This window comes from Mastacembelus armatus, chromosome 12, assembly GCF_900324485.2.
Source record: "Mastacembelus armatus chromosome 12, fMasArm1.2, whole genome shotgun sequence".
NCBI classification, from domain to species: domain Eukaryota; kingdom Metazoa; phylum Chordata; class Actinopteri; order Synbranchiformes; family Mastacembelidae; genus Mastacembelus; species Mastacembelus armatus.
In genome coordinates this window covers 16,814,337-16,831,442 of record NC_046644.1, presented here as the reverse complement: position 1 = coordinate 16,831,442, position 17,106 = coordinate 16,814,337, and the positions used below count along the sequence as shown (strand labels likewise).

The 17,106-nt window shown below is 38.6% G+C and overlaps 1 protein-coding gene across 7 annotated transcripts in view; it reads right to left on the bottom strand.

Moving 5' to 3' along the window:
* Positions 1-17,106, bottom strand: part of LOC113124176 (disabled homolog 2-interacting protein) — a 105,054-nt gene that overhangs the window by 47,864 nt on the left and 40,084 nt on the right. For all 7 annotated transcript variants that reach the window (XM_026296668.1, XM_026296666.1, XM_026296669.1 and 4 more), the window contains one exon: positions 11,796-11,914. In XM_026296668.1, coding sequence (XP_026152453.1) covers positions 11,796-11,914 — 119 coding nt within the window. The remainder of the gene's footprint in view (positions 1-11,795; positions 11,915-17,106) is intronic.

Sequence of the window (17,106 nt, the reverse complement as noted above, 5' to 3'; positions counted from 1 at the left end):
AGAAAAAAAAATTGGACATATGAGGACAGAGCTCAGCTTTGGCAAAGTGACTTTGCTGATGGGGCCAGCCAAAGGGCTGGTAATAGTGAGACTAGAATGTGGCTGTTAGGCTTTTGCCATGCTCAATTTGAGCCTGGATTGGTAGACTGGCAGAGGAGATAGGGCTGAGTTTGAAGCTATTTCTAGAGCTTACACACTGGCAGAGCTGGCACAAGGGGATAAAGGGCTGGGCAGAACACACCGATAAGGCAGGGCAGCTGTGGAGAGCTGGTTCAAAAGAGCCACAGCCACTAATCTGCACTCCATTCACGTCTGCAATGATGTCACCACATATGACATCACCCTCACCTCTTATTTTCCCAGACAAATGACAGACACACATCCATGACATGCACAGAGTCTTGTTTCCATTACTTCAGGGAATAATACATTGACTTACATTAATTTCCTGGAGACCTGCCCTAACCTTGACTATAACCACTACTTGACCAACCCTACCCATTACCCTAACCTGAAACCTTAAGTCTTCACCCTAAAATTCAGTGATTTACGCTGTGCTTTATGTTCCTAAAAGGAACTCAAGACCCCACAATGCGACTGTATAAACAAGATTTTTGTCTTCACATGAATAATACCAGTCTGCCCACCCACAGCCAAAGCCACACACACACACGCACACACAATAGCTGGTAAACCAAATGACCAAACGTTAGGGCACAAATACTGAGCTCTGAGTTCACGCTCATCCTTAACAAAAGCACAGATGCATGGTTAGATTTAAAATCATGAAATCATGAAAAGTAACTCAGGCAGCCATCTGTTTCCTCCTGAAACTGACAAAGAAAAAAGCTCTAATTTGAATATTTCTAGTGACAACTGATTCTAGTTCTACTTTATTTTAGTTAAGATTTAATCACTAAAATGTAATTTAGGTTTTTGATGAATACAACTCTACACAATGATTACAAGTTCATTCAAATCAAAACCATTAAAACAGAAGTGGAACAAAATTAGAATAGATTTAAAAGCTATAGACAACAATTTTAACTCAATCATGGCATGTGGTGAATTGTAGAATAATTCCTTACTTAACAGATTACTTACTAAACAAACACTAAGTATGCAAATGTGCGAATGCAGAAGAGATGGAATGTGAATTGAGGGCTTGTAAAATACAATAGTGCTGTGACTTTTTGTGGTTAATGCATTTGCCAAGAAAACCAAGCAGTATCACTAACGACTGAGCCAAAACATACAATTATTTCACATCTGCAGTACACTCTCTTGTGCAGAGACTTGTGGACGCTTTCAGACACAATGCAAAACCTGCTCACCGCTCTCACTATTTACGGATGAACAGCCATAGATGCAATGATGGCATGGTATGCATGGCTACCTGTGAAGATCAACCTTTTTACTTTTTCTCTTAATTGAGCTTAATGAACGTCTTATCAGAAATGTTTCTTTTTTTGTAACTTTCCCTTAGCAATGTCTCTAAGCTCCTGTCCATTCATTTCATTTACTGTTTCCCTCTATTATCCTATCAGTTTAAAATCTATGAAGCAACACCTTTTTGGTTCACTTAATCCAATTAAGTAAGCCTAAAGCACCACCCCTCTCACTTTAGCCACACGAGCCAATCACTAATCACCCCCCTCCCTTTTATCAGTCCAATTAGCTACACCTGTAACACATTGCCTCCAGCTCCCGCAGCTGCTGCCAAGACTTATTCACCACCTTCCCCATCACCACTACCGCCAACACCAAGTCCACCTATAATCAGAGGGACAATGCTACGGTAGGTTATTGTGTAAAATTCCATCAAGACCCTCTTCTCGATGAGCTACACCGATCAGCTGATCCCAGCGGACAAAAATCACAAAAAACACAATCTGCAGAGAATTTAAGAAAAATGAATTTCTGGAGATCAACTGATCAAAATGCTACATGCACTACTGTAAAGTGCAACAAATTTGTAAACAATGACATGCTCAAACATCTGTGAACGTGCAATTTGGAAAATATGCTGCAATCTCAGATGGAACGGACAAGAGTGCAGTCTGAGTGCAGGGAGGTATTTGAGAGGGTTTTTAAATGCACAATGAAAAGCTGAACATCTGACCCAGACGCAATCCAGCTTACAATGACAGTACTCAGAGAACATAGCCTTTTTATAAGAGACATTGATATCAGTCTGACACCATCTCATCTCTCCTTCACCTTTATGTTTGTGCCTATATATAATTCTCTAAGCCGCAATGACAGTAATCAGTAGAGAATGCTGGGATCCGACTACAGCAATCAATCTAATAGATTACAGTGATTCTGAGTCCGTCACAGAAATGCAATTTTGCATTGATTATCTGGTAAATGTAAATGAGAATGACAGGACTGAAATGTACCGTTGAATATAGTGGTACCTCAAAGGAGGCAGGCAGAGAAACAAAAAGGCAGCTCGGCACCTCAACTTAAATGTTTTGCTTCCAGCTTGTTCAGACTGCACCTGTGTAGTTGCACTGCTGGTCTCTCTCTTCTCTTTACATTGACTTTAGGTATATAAGAGAAATATTACATCAGTAGTAATTTATGAACAGAGACTAAAATGGTCTTAAAACAATGTTACATAACAGTGACATTTCACAAATTTGTTGAATCTGAGTACAGCTATTATGTTTGTATTAATTAGCGAATTAATATTAAAACAATGTAATAAGCCTGAAAGATTCAAATAATTATGAAACAACAATATGAGGTAGCTATAAATACTGAGCAAATAAGTGTAAAAGGAGTTTTAGCAAAAATGTATGTCTGACTGGGTTTACATCCTCTCGATGCATTTTCTTGATAAAGATATGGGTCATACTGACCGAGCCATAGTACAGACACACCCATACACCATGACAGTCTGACCTTGATGAGGCAGCGTCTGGGAGAGGCACAGTAAGTGGTGAATAATCAAGAACACCACAAGCCCATCAAGTATCATCACTGCCAAATCAAAGTCTGAAGTGCTCTGTCACACAAAGTTACTTTTCAGACTTCATAATCTAACAATTTATAAAAATCTAAACCTAAGAGCATTCAGAAAAGGCCTGTTTATATTAAAACAGAATGCACATCAGTCAAAAGGACCAGCGGATGGAACGACAGCTTGCCAATGTCATGAAATTGAGCAATTTGAGCCTTCTGAGAAACAGAAGGTGGGATGATGCTGATGAAGATGATGACTTTTCCAAACACTCTGGATAGACAGGTGGTAACTCACAATGTAAAAGATTTATCTTCATTCAACTGCTGGAACTTTGGTAATTTAGGGTTCAGTTAGGATACTCTTGCCCTTCATATCATGTTACCACATCATTATTATTCTCCGTGGTCTTCTCCACTCAGAGAATATGTGCTCTCTAACACTTCAATTTGTGCTCATCAAAAAGGGAAGCATCAGTAACCCTCTATAATCTTCTTTACACTACTTTAACTTGCAGATGTTTGGCCTAATGAATCAAGGCACTATAGTTCACATTTAGCATCAACAGATCCCAACAGTGGTGAACTAACTCGTGAAACCCGAGCTAATTTTACTCCTCTGCTCACTGTAAATCAGATGGGATAAAGTAATGTGATATTCCTACCACATTAAGATGCACAACAGTAGAGGGCTGGATTTTGCAAATGATAAGCTTTTATTGGCCTATGGCAGAATAAAAAGTCCACCAGACTCCCAGTAGAAATATGAGTCGACACACACACGCTCATGCAAGCGCACACACATACACAAGTGAGTGGAAGAGAGAATGAGCAGTAAAGTGGCAGAGAACATAGAAGTGAGAGTGGAGAACAAGCATTTTCTATATATTACCATGGTAATTTAGTGCTTCTTTAAGAGTCACTGGTTACCATCTGCACTTCCAGGGTTACTCAATTTGTTGATGTGTGTGTAGGGGACTAGTCAATATATAGAATTGTTTGAACCCAAACATATTCATCTTTGGCAAAAAAGTTTAAATGTCTTTACTTTTTAATGTACATATTGGGTATTTCAGGCAAAACTGTAGCTATATGGATATGTCTGATATAAACAGATCCTCTTTAGGGATTATCCACCCAAATAATCCATCAGCCTGTTGAAAACACTGGCATGGATGACCATTTACTCTACTACTATACACTTTACCTCTGCACCTACAGTATATAAAATTAAGTCACGTATTTTTTTAAACTCAGAAACAGTATATATTTAAGAAGTCATATTTACAATATTAGTGTGTTAGAAATAACTGAAAGGCTATGACTGGAGTGAATTTAAGAGAGGAATGAATGAGTAAATGAGTGTTTGCATGTGTACTGAGCAGCCCTTTAAAAGGATACGCAGGGCACTGCTTTGATGGGGCCTTTGGTATTCTTGTCACAGCTAAGATCCTTTCCATTACAGCTCACTACCCAGGGAAAAAAAATGAGAGAGAAGACCCTTGGTCATGCTTGTCTGGGCTGAAAGAAAGCGCAGCAGAGTTAAACTTCAATTGAGTCACCGATCCCCAGTAGCTGGGTAGGTATCAACACCACTAGCATTGCTCTGGGCATGTTTCTGCTGAGAATTATGCAAATAATAAAGTGATATTTCAAGCAATATACAACAAAACTCCCTAGGATACAGCACAGTGAAACTAATGCCAAGCATTAGACTAATATGAGGGATGCATACTATATTTCCTTACAGGAAGCTAAAGGTTTTTTTAACAGTATAAAACTGAGAGGTGGAACCAAGGCTATATAAAATCTAATTGCACATTAGAATTACATAATAAACCCAAGTACAACGCTTTCTTGAACTTGTTTCAGCGACAGTGTTTACAGCTGTTAGCTGAATCTGAACAGATCAGTGGATTTTTATGGAGGTTACAATTCATGCACCTAATTTGTTCAGTTTACAAACTTTATTATGGTGCACTGTCATCTTAATAAGTTTCACGTGTATCATCTCAGCTGAGGAAGCTGTCCAATTTTAATTTATTGAATATTTTTAGACAGATGAATAGAATGACTTTTTGGGAAGATATTCTAACCGGTTGTCTGTTTTTGACCCTTTAAACACTCCCAGACATCTTCCCTGCAAGTGATCAAGAATGCCACTTTGGGTGGTGACCAGCAACAATCTCATTCAGAGGACGGAGTTTGTCTTAGTTAATGTACTTAAGCTACCGTATTTTCTGGACTACAAGACGCACTGGAGTATTAGGTCTTGTTGAACAGAAAAAAAAGTTGCTTTGGTGTATAAGTTGTATTTCTAATTATAATAATTATAGTCTAAATTAGCCTATGAAGAATGTAGGCTAGGCATAACAACAAGCAGAAGTGCATTACTGAATTTATTCATCCACGTTAAGTAACATCAGGGGTGGGGGGAGATGAATTGGTGTGTCCACCTCCTCTCTCGAGTTGCCTGAATGCCAACACTCACTCCAAACTTTTTTTCGGTTGCAGACTTTATTACCTGCATGTTGAGGTCTGCAGTATAGCTCTTTGTTTTGGGCAGCATTTTCACTTATTTATATACTGGTTGTAGTGTTTTAGCATGAACATAAGCCTTTTAACTTTTTTGATGGTACAATATCGATATCATATAAGTCAAGAGAGCCATCTAACATTAGTGACTACTTGAGAAAATGACTGTAAATACACACATGTAAGTCGCTTCACTGTATAAGTCGCACTACATGCCAGGGGAGTAAAAAAAGTGTGACTTATAGTCCAGAAAATACAGTACTTTACTAGAAAATATAACCTTGTATATTAGTTTACACAACATGCTCGGATGAAAACACACACACACGCAGGCGCACGCGCGCGCACACACACACACACACACACACGTGCTAGAATTTCAAAACTGAAAAGCCATTTCTGTCCTTGAAGCAAATAAAGAGCACTATGTTTATGAAAGCACAATAAACAACTTTTTCAAAACACCCACCTCTTCCAAAGCACTGAAACAACAACACATTACTCTTGAATTAATAAAATCTCAAACAGAAAGAGATTCTACCATAAAGCCTATAATCATCACCAAATTAGAGGCTTCAAGTTTTGAGTCGCTATTGATGGGTTCATTGAATCCATCCTGGCTTGTGAGGAATACAGTCCAATAATGCATCGTGGTAGGTGAAACCTGCTCTGTACAACACATTATTACCCTGAGAGCTCTAATTTTATCTACACCAAATCATGCTGATGTATTGCAAATGAGATGGTGAGAGGGGAAGGATGCCAAAGAGAGAAGGAGAAAGACCCACTCTTCCTCTGCCTAATTATACTGCTGCAATGAACATAATGAAAGCACTGCTGTTGTTTTTCTTCAGACTGGCAAAAAAATCTGTAACTGGGCATTTGATTGATGTCATTATAAAGTGCATTCATTATTTAGACAATGTCCAGACCCATGTGCACACTTTCTGTGTGTACCCTGTGCGAGTAATCATCACCACTAATCAATGAATCAACATTTCACAAAACATGTAGTCAGTAAATAAATAAGGAATGGATTAATTTGAATCTCTGTGCACAAGGGTGTATTTGAGGAGGTTAAATTTGCACAAATAGATGTGATCAATAAATATGATCTTCGGCAAAAGAGGTCTGGGATTGATGGAATGACTGGAGATATATGGAAGATGAAGAGTAAAAGGGGTTGGGAATAAGCAAATGATGACAAATATAAACAAGAGGCAAAGATGAGAATTTTGTTGCAGTGGCACGAAATGAACTACAGAGGCCACACAGGGGAAAGGCTAGGGACAAGTCTGTGTGAGTCAGATTGGGTTTAATGTAACAGAAATGCATCAGTGATCTGCAGTGCCAAACAGCCCCTATTAGCATGAAAGGAGCACATACAAGAGTACCAAAGTGACAAATGATAGCTAATCAGAAATGCACCAGAGAGACAGACGAAATAAATACAAGAGCAAGAGGAGAATGGGAAAAGAGGAAGGGCTTATATAGGTTAATAGATGCTGTATGCAAGGAGAGCAAAAAGTGAATGTCAGCGAGTGAGTGAGATGTGAAGAAAGATTAAAAAGAGGAAGAGGGAGGGAGCAACAGAAAAGGCTGTATTTTACAGTTGGACCACCTGGGGAATGTTTACAGAATTTAATAACTCTAAATGTCATCACTTTATTGGATTTATAGATGGATGTCTCTGTCTGCCTCACTGTGCTGCTCTCTTTCCATTTTCTCACACAGACCTACCAGATACACACCTACCTGCAACAGTTACACTGATACCCATTGGTGAAGCATTGTGGAAAGGTGACAAGGGGTTTGTATTAAGGGCTCTTGATTCCTGTTACAGGCAGCCATTCTGAATTAAAGCTTTTTACACACGTTGATAACGTGCCACTGCTTAAAATTACCTTAGATAGCCACCAACACTGTAACATTATATCTGTCAATCCAAAGGAAGACTAACAGAATACATGGAACAGACACTAAAGAAAGACTAATGAGTGCAGGAACCAAAATGACGTTCTAAACATTTGTATGCTACACATCTTTCAGTAGTGTATATACGAAGAAGCTCAGTTTTGATCTCTTAAGAATGTCATGTCTCAACATTAAAGATACATAGGTAATACCCTCAGTGTTATTTCTGGAAAATGTACTGTAACATTGACGTTTTAATAACCCCAGGAAACAAGAGCATATTGCAACAAGAAAATATTGAAAAAATATTTAGACTGTCCTATAATGAAAAATCAAAGACTCCCAACATCAACATTTTTAAATCCTGCTGATAGTCCTGAGAGAATAATGTGCATTGTGGCATATCTTAGATGTTGATGTATATCAAATCTTAATGAGTCAAAGCTGTTATTTATTATCCACTTTCACTGTGCTACGTTATTGTAGTCTTGTCTTAATTTTACCTCTGCACATTGTATTGTGTTAATCCATTTTATATGCTATAGAGCAATGCAACACAAATACAATCAAAATATATAGTGAAATACTGATGTATTTAGCATTCAGGCATTTTATACTTCTGCTAATATTCAGAGCTGAAGTTTGTGAGTGACAGCAAAAAAGGCTTTCCTGCTGTGTTACAGGAGCAGTCTTTCCATAAAACGCATGAGTCACTGGTGCCCACAGAGCTGAGAACTGCAGTTTCTCACAGAGAGAGAGAGAGAGAGAGAGAGAGGGAGAGAGAGGGAGAGAGAGAGAGATACAATTACAGACAGAATCACATAATCACTATCAGTGAGTTCCATTCAACTATTTCTGTGGTCAAAAAAATCCAGCCTGACAAGCATTCCCAATTACATACTCAGGACCTGGACACGGAGGAAGACAGAGGGTTGCTACTGCTGAGAACAGTGATATCAGGGATACTGTATATAGGTACTACAGTAAATTAAATGTGTTTGTGCCATCTAAGTATGTTATTACATAAAGACTTTGTAGCTGTGGCTGGATGCTCTAAATGCAGAAAAGAACACACTGAACAAAACACATACACGCGCACATGCCCAGTCTGAGTCAGAGTGGTATATTTCAGCCATACAATCACGACATTTCTCCCTGAATAAATGCAAATTTAGATTTCATTCTTTTGGACACTAACGAATGTTGTTTTATATAAGCTGAGCAAGGAGACAGATTTGATTACCGGTACTGGATTTGGATTTAACATTATGAACTGTCACTTTTGTTTATCAAAACACACTTGTGTGGTTGTAACGGTTGCAATACAGAATAGATGATAATATATTGTTTTGGAAGAAAACCAGTAATAAAATTCCTGACCCACTTCTTCCTTAAAACAGTAAAATATTACGTTTATCAGTAAACGTGCTACAATTATTTGATTTATAACTGGATTATAAAAAACACTCTAGACTAGGTTTCCCCTTTGTCCTATTTATTACTTTTGACACAGTAAAATCTTTAGTGGAAACTATGCACATTGACACAATGCTTAGCATCTGTTAACCTGGAAAACTAACCTGACTATATAGTAAAGATCATTTTAAATATTAAATGTTTTTAATTCACGCAAACAGTTCTAATGATGTGTTGGTGTGTGCAGTGTCGGTGTGCACACGCAAGGATTGCTGAGTTTCTGCTTTGCTAAAGACAGTGTTCACTGAATGTCCAGCCTCTGATTAACACAGATGAATATTTCATTTTAAAAGTCCAGCTGCTCCTCATATGCAGGTTGCTCTCCTGAGACTGCCTGAGGGTACAAGGCTTAACAATGTCATTACAGCTAACACACACAGAAAATGTGTGTGCCGCCTGAAAATAGGCAAATATCCTGATTAGAATTACTAAGAAATCAAACCTATATAAATAACTACAGCCATATATATACACATGTACAGTCAAATACATTTGTGGTCAAGTGTTTGAGCTATACAGTGCTACATGTGACCTGCATGTCTCAGAGTGAAGGCTGCAAACCTACACACCAGGGAGCTTTCAGCGTACAGGATTCCCTCCCTTCTCCACCTCTCCTTTGCTCATCATCTCTCTTCCCTCTTCTGCCAGGTCCCAATCCTGTCTTCTTCTGCAGTGTTCTCCACCCTGTGGCTGACAGTGAGTGTCACTGACTCCTCTCAGAGCACATTACTCTCATTCTGCGTTTTTTTTCCATGCTTTTTTCATTTCTTTTCCTCACAAACAAGAAAGTACACAGTTGTGCTGCTATATCAAACTCCTGCCCACATAACATCCGAGGAAACTGCCGGAGTGACATTTCTGTCTTCTTCCACTACATGAAGATATATATGTAGAGACCTATCATTATACAGGAGTCTATGTGCATTTGGAAGAGAAGAAGTGTGTGTAGTGTGTGTGTTTCTTTGTTAAACCAGGTGCGATAAGATGCTTTTTGGACATGCCAATTTCCTGACAGACATTCGTTGCCAAGTGCTTTATCAGAGAGAAGCACATAAATGCTGATAGGTTAGAAAGCCCTACTACTTTCTGAAAAACAGAGAAAAGGAGGGGGGTCGACAAGGGTGAAATTGGAGAGTGATGAGCTTGAAATGGATAGAAGGGAGTGAGTTAGAAATCCTGTAGGTGCTGCTATAAAAAATAAGTAGAAGTGGGAAAGAGAACGAGAAAAGACAGCAGGACAAAGAATTGAAAGTATAAGCTCATTTTGTCCAAATGCACCAGAGAAACAGTTCAGCATGTTCCACACTGAATAAGTAGTGGTGTTCCCTTGTGATCGTTTGACAGTGATGTTAATGCCTCATTAAAAGTACGAAAAGACGTAGCAACTTAGCTCCAAGTTTTAAAACGGAAAGCCATAGAACATATCTTCAAATGCCGCACCTCGATTAATTAAACCACAGAGATGGACACCTTGGCTTTTTTCCAGGTGCAGCAAAGACAGATGCTGGGAACAAGAGCTGTGACTAGTGCAAGTACAGTATGGAAAGTCCATCAAAATCCAGATAGAGTGGGCAGTGCCATTACAGGTCAGTGTAACCTGGTATAAAATTTGAATTTGAAAGTAGAAATTATGATCTGGACCAAAACACTGTGTGCAGAGTACAGTTTAGACTGGACATGACAAGGAATGATAGAAACCTTTCTGGGGAATTTTGCTGCATTTATTCATATCAGAATATTTCTATATACTGTATAATAATAGAAACCAGTTCTGGTGAAATAAGAGTTCCTTATGATTAAAACAACCCCAGATAGTTTAAAACGTGAATTGTTTAACCTACAAATAGAAAAACTATTCAAGGAACAGACACAAAAATCAATCTTGTCAGAATAAATCTTGACAAATGTAGGCCTGTATGATCTTATATCATGGGTCAGTTTAACTTATCACAGTACATTAGCTATTGGTACCATGTCTTATACATTTAAAACATTTACAGTATATGTCTATTAAGAGGGGACAACACAGACATGTCACAGTTTTCTGCTCAGGTATTTCCCTAAACGTTCCAGAGGATAGGTGCAATTGTTACGATTGAGACTGTACCTGTAATCTAATCTTTCCCATACCCTACGTCTGTTAGCAAAGGTTATTGGTTAACATCACCGGTCTGTTTTGTGCCTTAAGTATTCTGGACTCACTTGAGACTGTTTAATCTACCTCATGACAAAATTGGAGTTTAAGCAACCAAATTATTGTCACACACTGCTGTCTTGTTTCTTTGCTTTTCTGCATTTGGTGATTTTCTGTTTTTGTTATTTTCCACAAATGTACTTACTGTGGAAATATCAAAGAACTGAAACCCCAGTTTCAAATTCAGCTGTGCCAAACAAGCTAAAGCAATGTCTCCACAAAAGTGTAACTATTATTTGATCAATTGTTAGTACACTATCAAAAAGTAAAACTTATCGAGAGCATATTATGCACATTACAATAAGTTTCTTATCAGGGATTTTTATTGCTCTTTATCCTGCTTCTCTAGCCTAGCCTTAATGGTGAGAAAAAGCAAATAATGAAATTAATAATATCATTTTAGCTTAAATACAATTATGCTGCAGAGACGAGCTGAATTTCACAGCTCTACCATAAATCAAAGATGCCATCCCATAACAGAACAGAGGGGAGGAGACTCATCATGTAGTACAGTGAGAAAGAGGGAGACATATTAAAAGTGACAGATTGGAGAGTCAGGATTCACTGATTTTAACAATACAAAAATGTTGACAGTGACCTGACCAACCAACCAACAAGGCAAAGAGAGGCTGCAGAATCTAAAAGACACATCAGCACATCCAGTTTACATAAACACACATCAGCATCACCATATATAGCAAACACTCACCTATCATTGTCAACGCTCCTGAAGCCAGGAAGGATGTGTCTGAAGCTGGAGTTTCGGTCAAGTTTGGGCTGGCTCTTTGTGCGTTTTATGGAGCCCTTCAACCGTCGACTTAGAAAACCCTGACAGATACACAGAGACAGTTAATCAAACAGTGTCCCTGCAAGTTTGTCAGAGAAGACTCCTAGATGTCAATCATTAAACTCAACTTGGCAGCAGACAGAACATATTAATACTGACATTTACTCTCTGCATCCTAAATTTGGTGAGGCCTAATGCCAAAAAGTTATTGGAAATAATAAATCTTCATATCAGAGTGCTGCATGTTGGAGAAGTCAGGACAAGATCAGATGAAAAATATTTCCTGTCACATAAAATTACCAGCAACATCTAATACATTAACAGACAGGACACCAACTAAAAGAAGACTGGCACAGGACAGATAGAACAAGCTGGTAGGTAGCCTAATATTTTTTTGGCAAAATGTGTTTGTTTCCTTCAGTGCTAATTATGTCAGTATTTGAGACAAAATTTCCAATGTACAAACACTGTTTTGTAATCATTTTAGTACAGTGTTTCAGAGAATACAGCCTTTAATAGTTTTCTCATGTTTTTCTTTGTCTGAGTCTGTGCATTTATGTCTTCTAACATCTGCAATCACACTCCCCCCAAGCCCCTCGGCATCTCCATGGCAACTGTTGGCTGGCATTAAGAGCGAGAGAATATGAACAAATGAGATGTGGTGCAGAAATGGCAGGATGTTGCAAGTTTAGAGAGACAAAAACCTGGTCTTTTATAGATTTCACTGCAGGGAAGAAGATCAAGGAGAAGAAGGCAATAAAAAAAGGAGGACATGATAGAGCATCTTAGCAAGGCATCATGAAGAAAACAGACCTAAACAAGAACTGAGCCGCGTAGTGTTCAGGCTCAGGTGTAGCTTTTTATTATAATCTAAAAAAAGCACATCAGCTGGTTTAAGAGGCTGAATAATAGACTGAACATCTTAACCTCACAGACATACAGTAACACTCTCCTCATGTCATTCTCATGCATGCACACATTTTCACAAGATGGTGACAGACAAGAAGACCTCCCTGTATACTGTCGGGCTATTAACACACATTTATAATTACCACTTACAGTGTGAATAGGTCACCCTGGGCAATAGAATATGACAATGGAATAGGAATAATTAGAGAATAATTTCCAGACAGTCTTCCAACTGATCATAGAGGTCCCACAGCATCCTGATGAACATGCCTGACATCAGAAAGCACTCTGAGCTAGCAACAAAGCTTCTGTAATGCAAGTATATGTAAGCTCAAGGCAAGGAAGGCCAGGGAAGTGTCTGTGTTTCATTAATGTGGGTATGAGAACAGCAGTGCCCTGGCCCCATACTGCATGCTAATGTTATTGTTAAGCAGGAGTTTTTAAGCGTGTCACAGTTCAGTATTCAAAGAAAAATGGATATGAGTGTGTGGTTTGTGTACACCACTAGCCCACAATGCAGCGCTCAAAATAAATTGAGGAGCTAATTATATCTGGTAAATGTTAAAACAAATTACAGATGGTGGTGAGACAGCTTGTGGAAAATCTTGGAAAATAAGAGTAAATAAAATAACTAAAGGTGCACTTTATATATATATATATATATATATATATATATATATATATATATATACACAAGAAGTTTAGTTAACTTGTTATGGACTACTACTTAGCTTGTGGAAACAGTTGTATAATTTTATCCACGGAGCTGGAGGCATCTTTCTAAAGTCTGAGAAAACTTGGGTTGGACTTGGAGGCTACAACATTATAATAATGAAGTGAACATTTCCTAAATATGAAACTCTATGTAAATATGCTACTGGCTTGCATTATGGCTAATGCTGGAACCAGAGCAAAACAAACTTTATCCCTCTCATCATCAGCAATGGCTATCATCTGCACACTCAATAATGATCAGACTTTGCAGACTCTAATTTAGCTGATAAAATGACACGGCATATGTAAGCCTACAGGCAAAAACGATGTAAGTGGCAGCAAATGGCTCACTATTACTACCTGCCATCAGTGAACTCTGTTTAGGGGCTTTTAGCTGAATGAACAGGGCTGAGTCACTGCTGTCAGTGAACTTTCTGAATCAAACTCTCAATCCTTCTCTTAAGGTTAGCCATTTACATACATTCATTATATGTGTGTATGGAATTGTGTGGGCATGTGGTTAAATTAGCAAGGACCCCATTTTAAATAATGATAACTATGAGTCAGGGTGTGTATTAGGATTATTGTTTCCTTATGAAACAGTCACAGATCAGCTCCAGCAACATGAAAGGAGGACTTAAGGATGAGTAAATGACTGAAGATTGACTGACTAAAGAATGGCAGTGCAGCAGGCAAATTGATAGCACTTAGACATACGCACAAAGACAGACAGATACCATTTCTATATATCATTATATAATTTACAAATTCATAGTAATCTCAGGCCTCTTCTCCATGAGCCTCTCTCCATAAGACATTTTGCATGCTTGATGCTGATGGCATATTCACAGCTAACAAATTAAAATGCTTCTCTTTCTCCCATCCACAGAAAAACGTCAGTGAGTAGAAACATGTCCCTGTAGGTAAGGTAGATTGATTAGTGGCTGCTTATTCTGTTTTTATTCCTCTCGTTCCCCTGATGGATGGCCTCTAAAGAGCTAGGGGGGAAAAGTGAAACAGAGGGAAGAGGAAAAGATATAAGAAGAAAGATACAAAAATCTATAATTTCTCTGATTATTTTAGATGCCTTGTTCTTTCCACACTGTCAAGGGCATGCAGACATAAAAAAAAAATAAATTAAAAAAAACCTACTCTCTAACTTAGCCTGCCTGTCAAAACTCTTTCAGAGCTATTGCTTAGGGTAAGGGTCAGCAAAAATGAATGGCCTATTCACTCACTTAAAACCAGTCAGTAAGAATGACTGATGCCTAACACCAGATTAAACCCCATGGGAGTCAAGATTCACTGTGGGAACCGAAAAATATTAGCATTTAAGTCAACTTCAGCACCTGCTCACAATAAGGCAACAGATTAATCAAGAAGTAAAAAAAAAAAAAAAAAACATACAGATAGAAAGATATAGAGAAAAGGAGAGATGGCAAAAAAGAGAGGACAGAAATAGAGGTGGGATCAGTCAAAAAACTGAGACATTGACAGTCACTGTCTGCCAGGGAGGGACAAGCTATAAGGAGCAGGATAAATGGAAAAAGTGGGCCACGAGATGGATGTGGCAGAGCATGAGTTGGTAGAAAAAGCAATGGAATTAAAATAAATGAGGGAGAAAGTGAGAAGAAAAGTACAGCAAATGAGTGACAAGGTCACTATGGGATCAGAGGTCAGAACAGCACTTCAGTGCTGCACAAGCTAGAGGTAAATGTAAGATGGTCAAATGAAATAGAAGCTTGTTCTTTCCCTGGTTTGGATTCAATCAAGATCTTTGTCCTCACACAGTTTCCATCTGACAGCAAACATTACATATCAAATACATGGCTGACACACACAGATACACAAGGCTTGGCCTCTCCCAGTTTTTCTCTCAATGCATATAAATAATAACTGAATAAAGCATGTTAACATATTTCTTTGTCATTTCATAAATATTCCTGGTTTGGCTGAAATTAAAATCTAATCCTGAATTTCCCACAGGGATGAATAAAGTTTATCTTATCTTATCTTATCTTGTCATGTCTGGTCTTTTACATTTCCTTTGCAAATGTCCAGAGTAGTTGAACATAGAAGCATGATGGGGGTATAACAGTGGAACGTGACAGGGGGCATTACAGTGTCGCATAAATTTCAATGAGCGCTTTAATTATTCTGCATTTCTACAGTTGACGGCTAATTAGGGGAAGGAGGGACTGAAATAATTTGATTCAACATGCATCCTTGAAGGGAAGGAAAGCCTAGTTTTCATCAACCAGTCCTGGATTGTTGTTCTACTGTAGCTCTGACAGGAATTTGTTGGCTGAGTGAAGAATGTTTTTGTCCATATTTACTAAATTACCTTGTTTACAATGCAAATGTGTTACCTCTGCGCATGTGTGTGCATAACAGGCTTGCATATTTGATTGTCATCCCAGCATGTCCATCCGCATCAAAACAGCACTAAGAGGACAGCTCAATCTTATCACTGCGCTTTTTTTAGTTTTCTTTTTTCCATGACATTAAAGCAAATGCTTGCAACAAACTAATTCAATTCCCCTGGCTTAGCAATTCCAAGCTTCCCTAATGGGAGCTGATAGAATCAGTGCCTGGAAAATCAGTAGGGTCTTCCCTGCTTCCAGCTCTCTTGTCCCCCACTACCTGATGAAAACAAGAGACATACCTGTCCAATTAGACCTCCTGCTATTATCTGACAGGAGAGAGGGGTAGGGAGAATAGAGTCATGGAGAGACTGGATAAAGATCAACGTCACAACTGAGAATCAATCGACACAGTTAGTGCAATGTGGATGCCATAGACTTAGATAAGGTTTGTTTGTCAGGCCTTTAAACAAGCACTGAATAACAGAGACTATGAAGTTGTACCTTTTATATTTAATGTATGCAATCTTCTCAAATTTTTGAATTGGCTATGGAAGATTAGACTTTGGAGAGATTTCAGTTTTTATCCATTCCCACTGGTGAGACATTGTTTTTGAGAAGCACTGGAGGACGGGCTTATGCATGAGTGTGTGTGTGTAGACACTGAACCCTATCTCTGCAAAGAACATGAGAGAAAAACATTTTGACAGATTTAGCTCAAGGCCTAGGAGGGGTACTTCAGATGTCACCACAACTCTTTTCACTGGAGGGAGAAAAGTGAGGGGTGGTTTGTCATTGTTAAAACTGAGAGATGTGAGAAGGAGGATACGGCTGCCTGACTGCATTTCTTCCTGTTTGCATTCCAACATTTGTGTGTGCCAGCATGCTCACATCCTATCCCTGTGTTCATCTGCACTGTTTGTTTCTTTTGATATTGCATGTGTATCAGAATTTGATCTATTAACACAATCCTACCAACTAATTCAGAGTGAAGAGAAACAAAATTTCTATCAAATTTTGTTTTGTTTGCTAGTTTGTGCCTGAGTAGAAAGGCACAAACTAGAAACTGTTAAAAAGTTGGTTCATGTTTTTTGAGCTTCCATCAGAGGCCGAAAGGGGGCAGTAAGAGAAAAAGTGCAATAGGGTGTCACACATGGTCTGGGAAGCTTCTTTTGGTGCAGCTTTGTTTTGTGGCTTTCTCTCTCATCCAGCTTTTCTATCTGGACTGTGCTGCTGTCCACAAACGT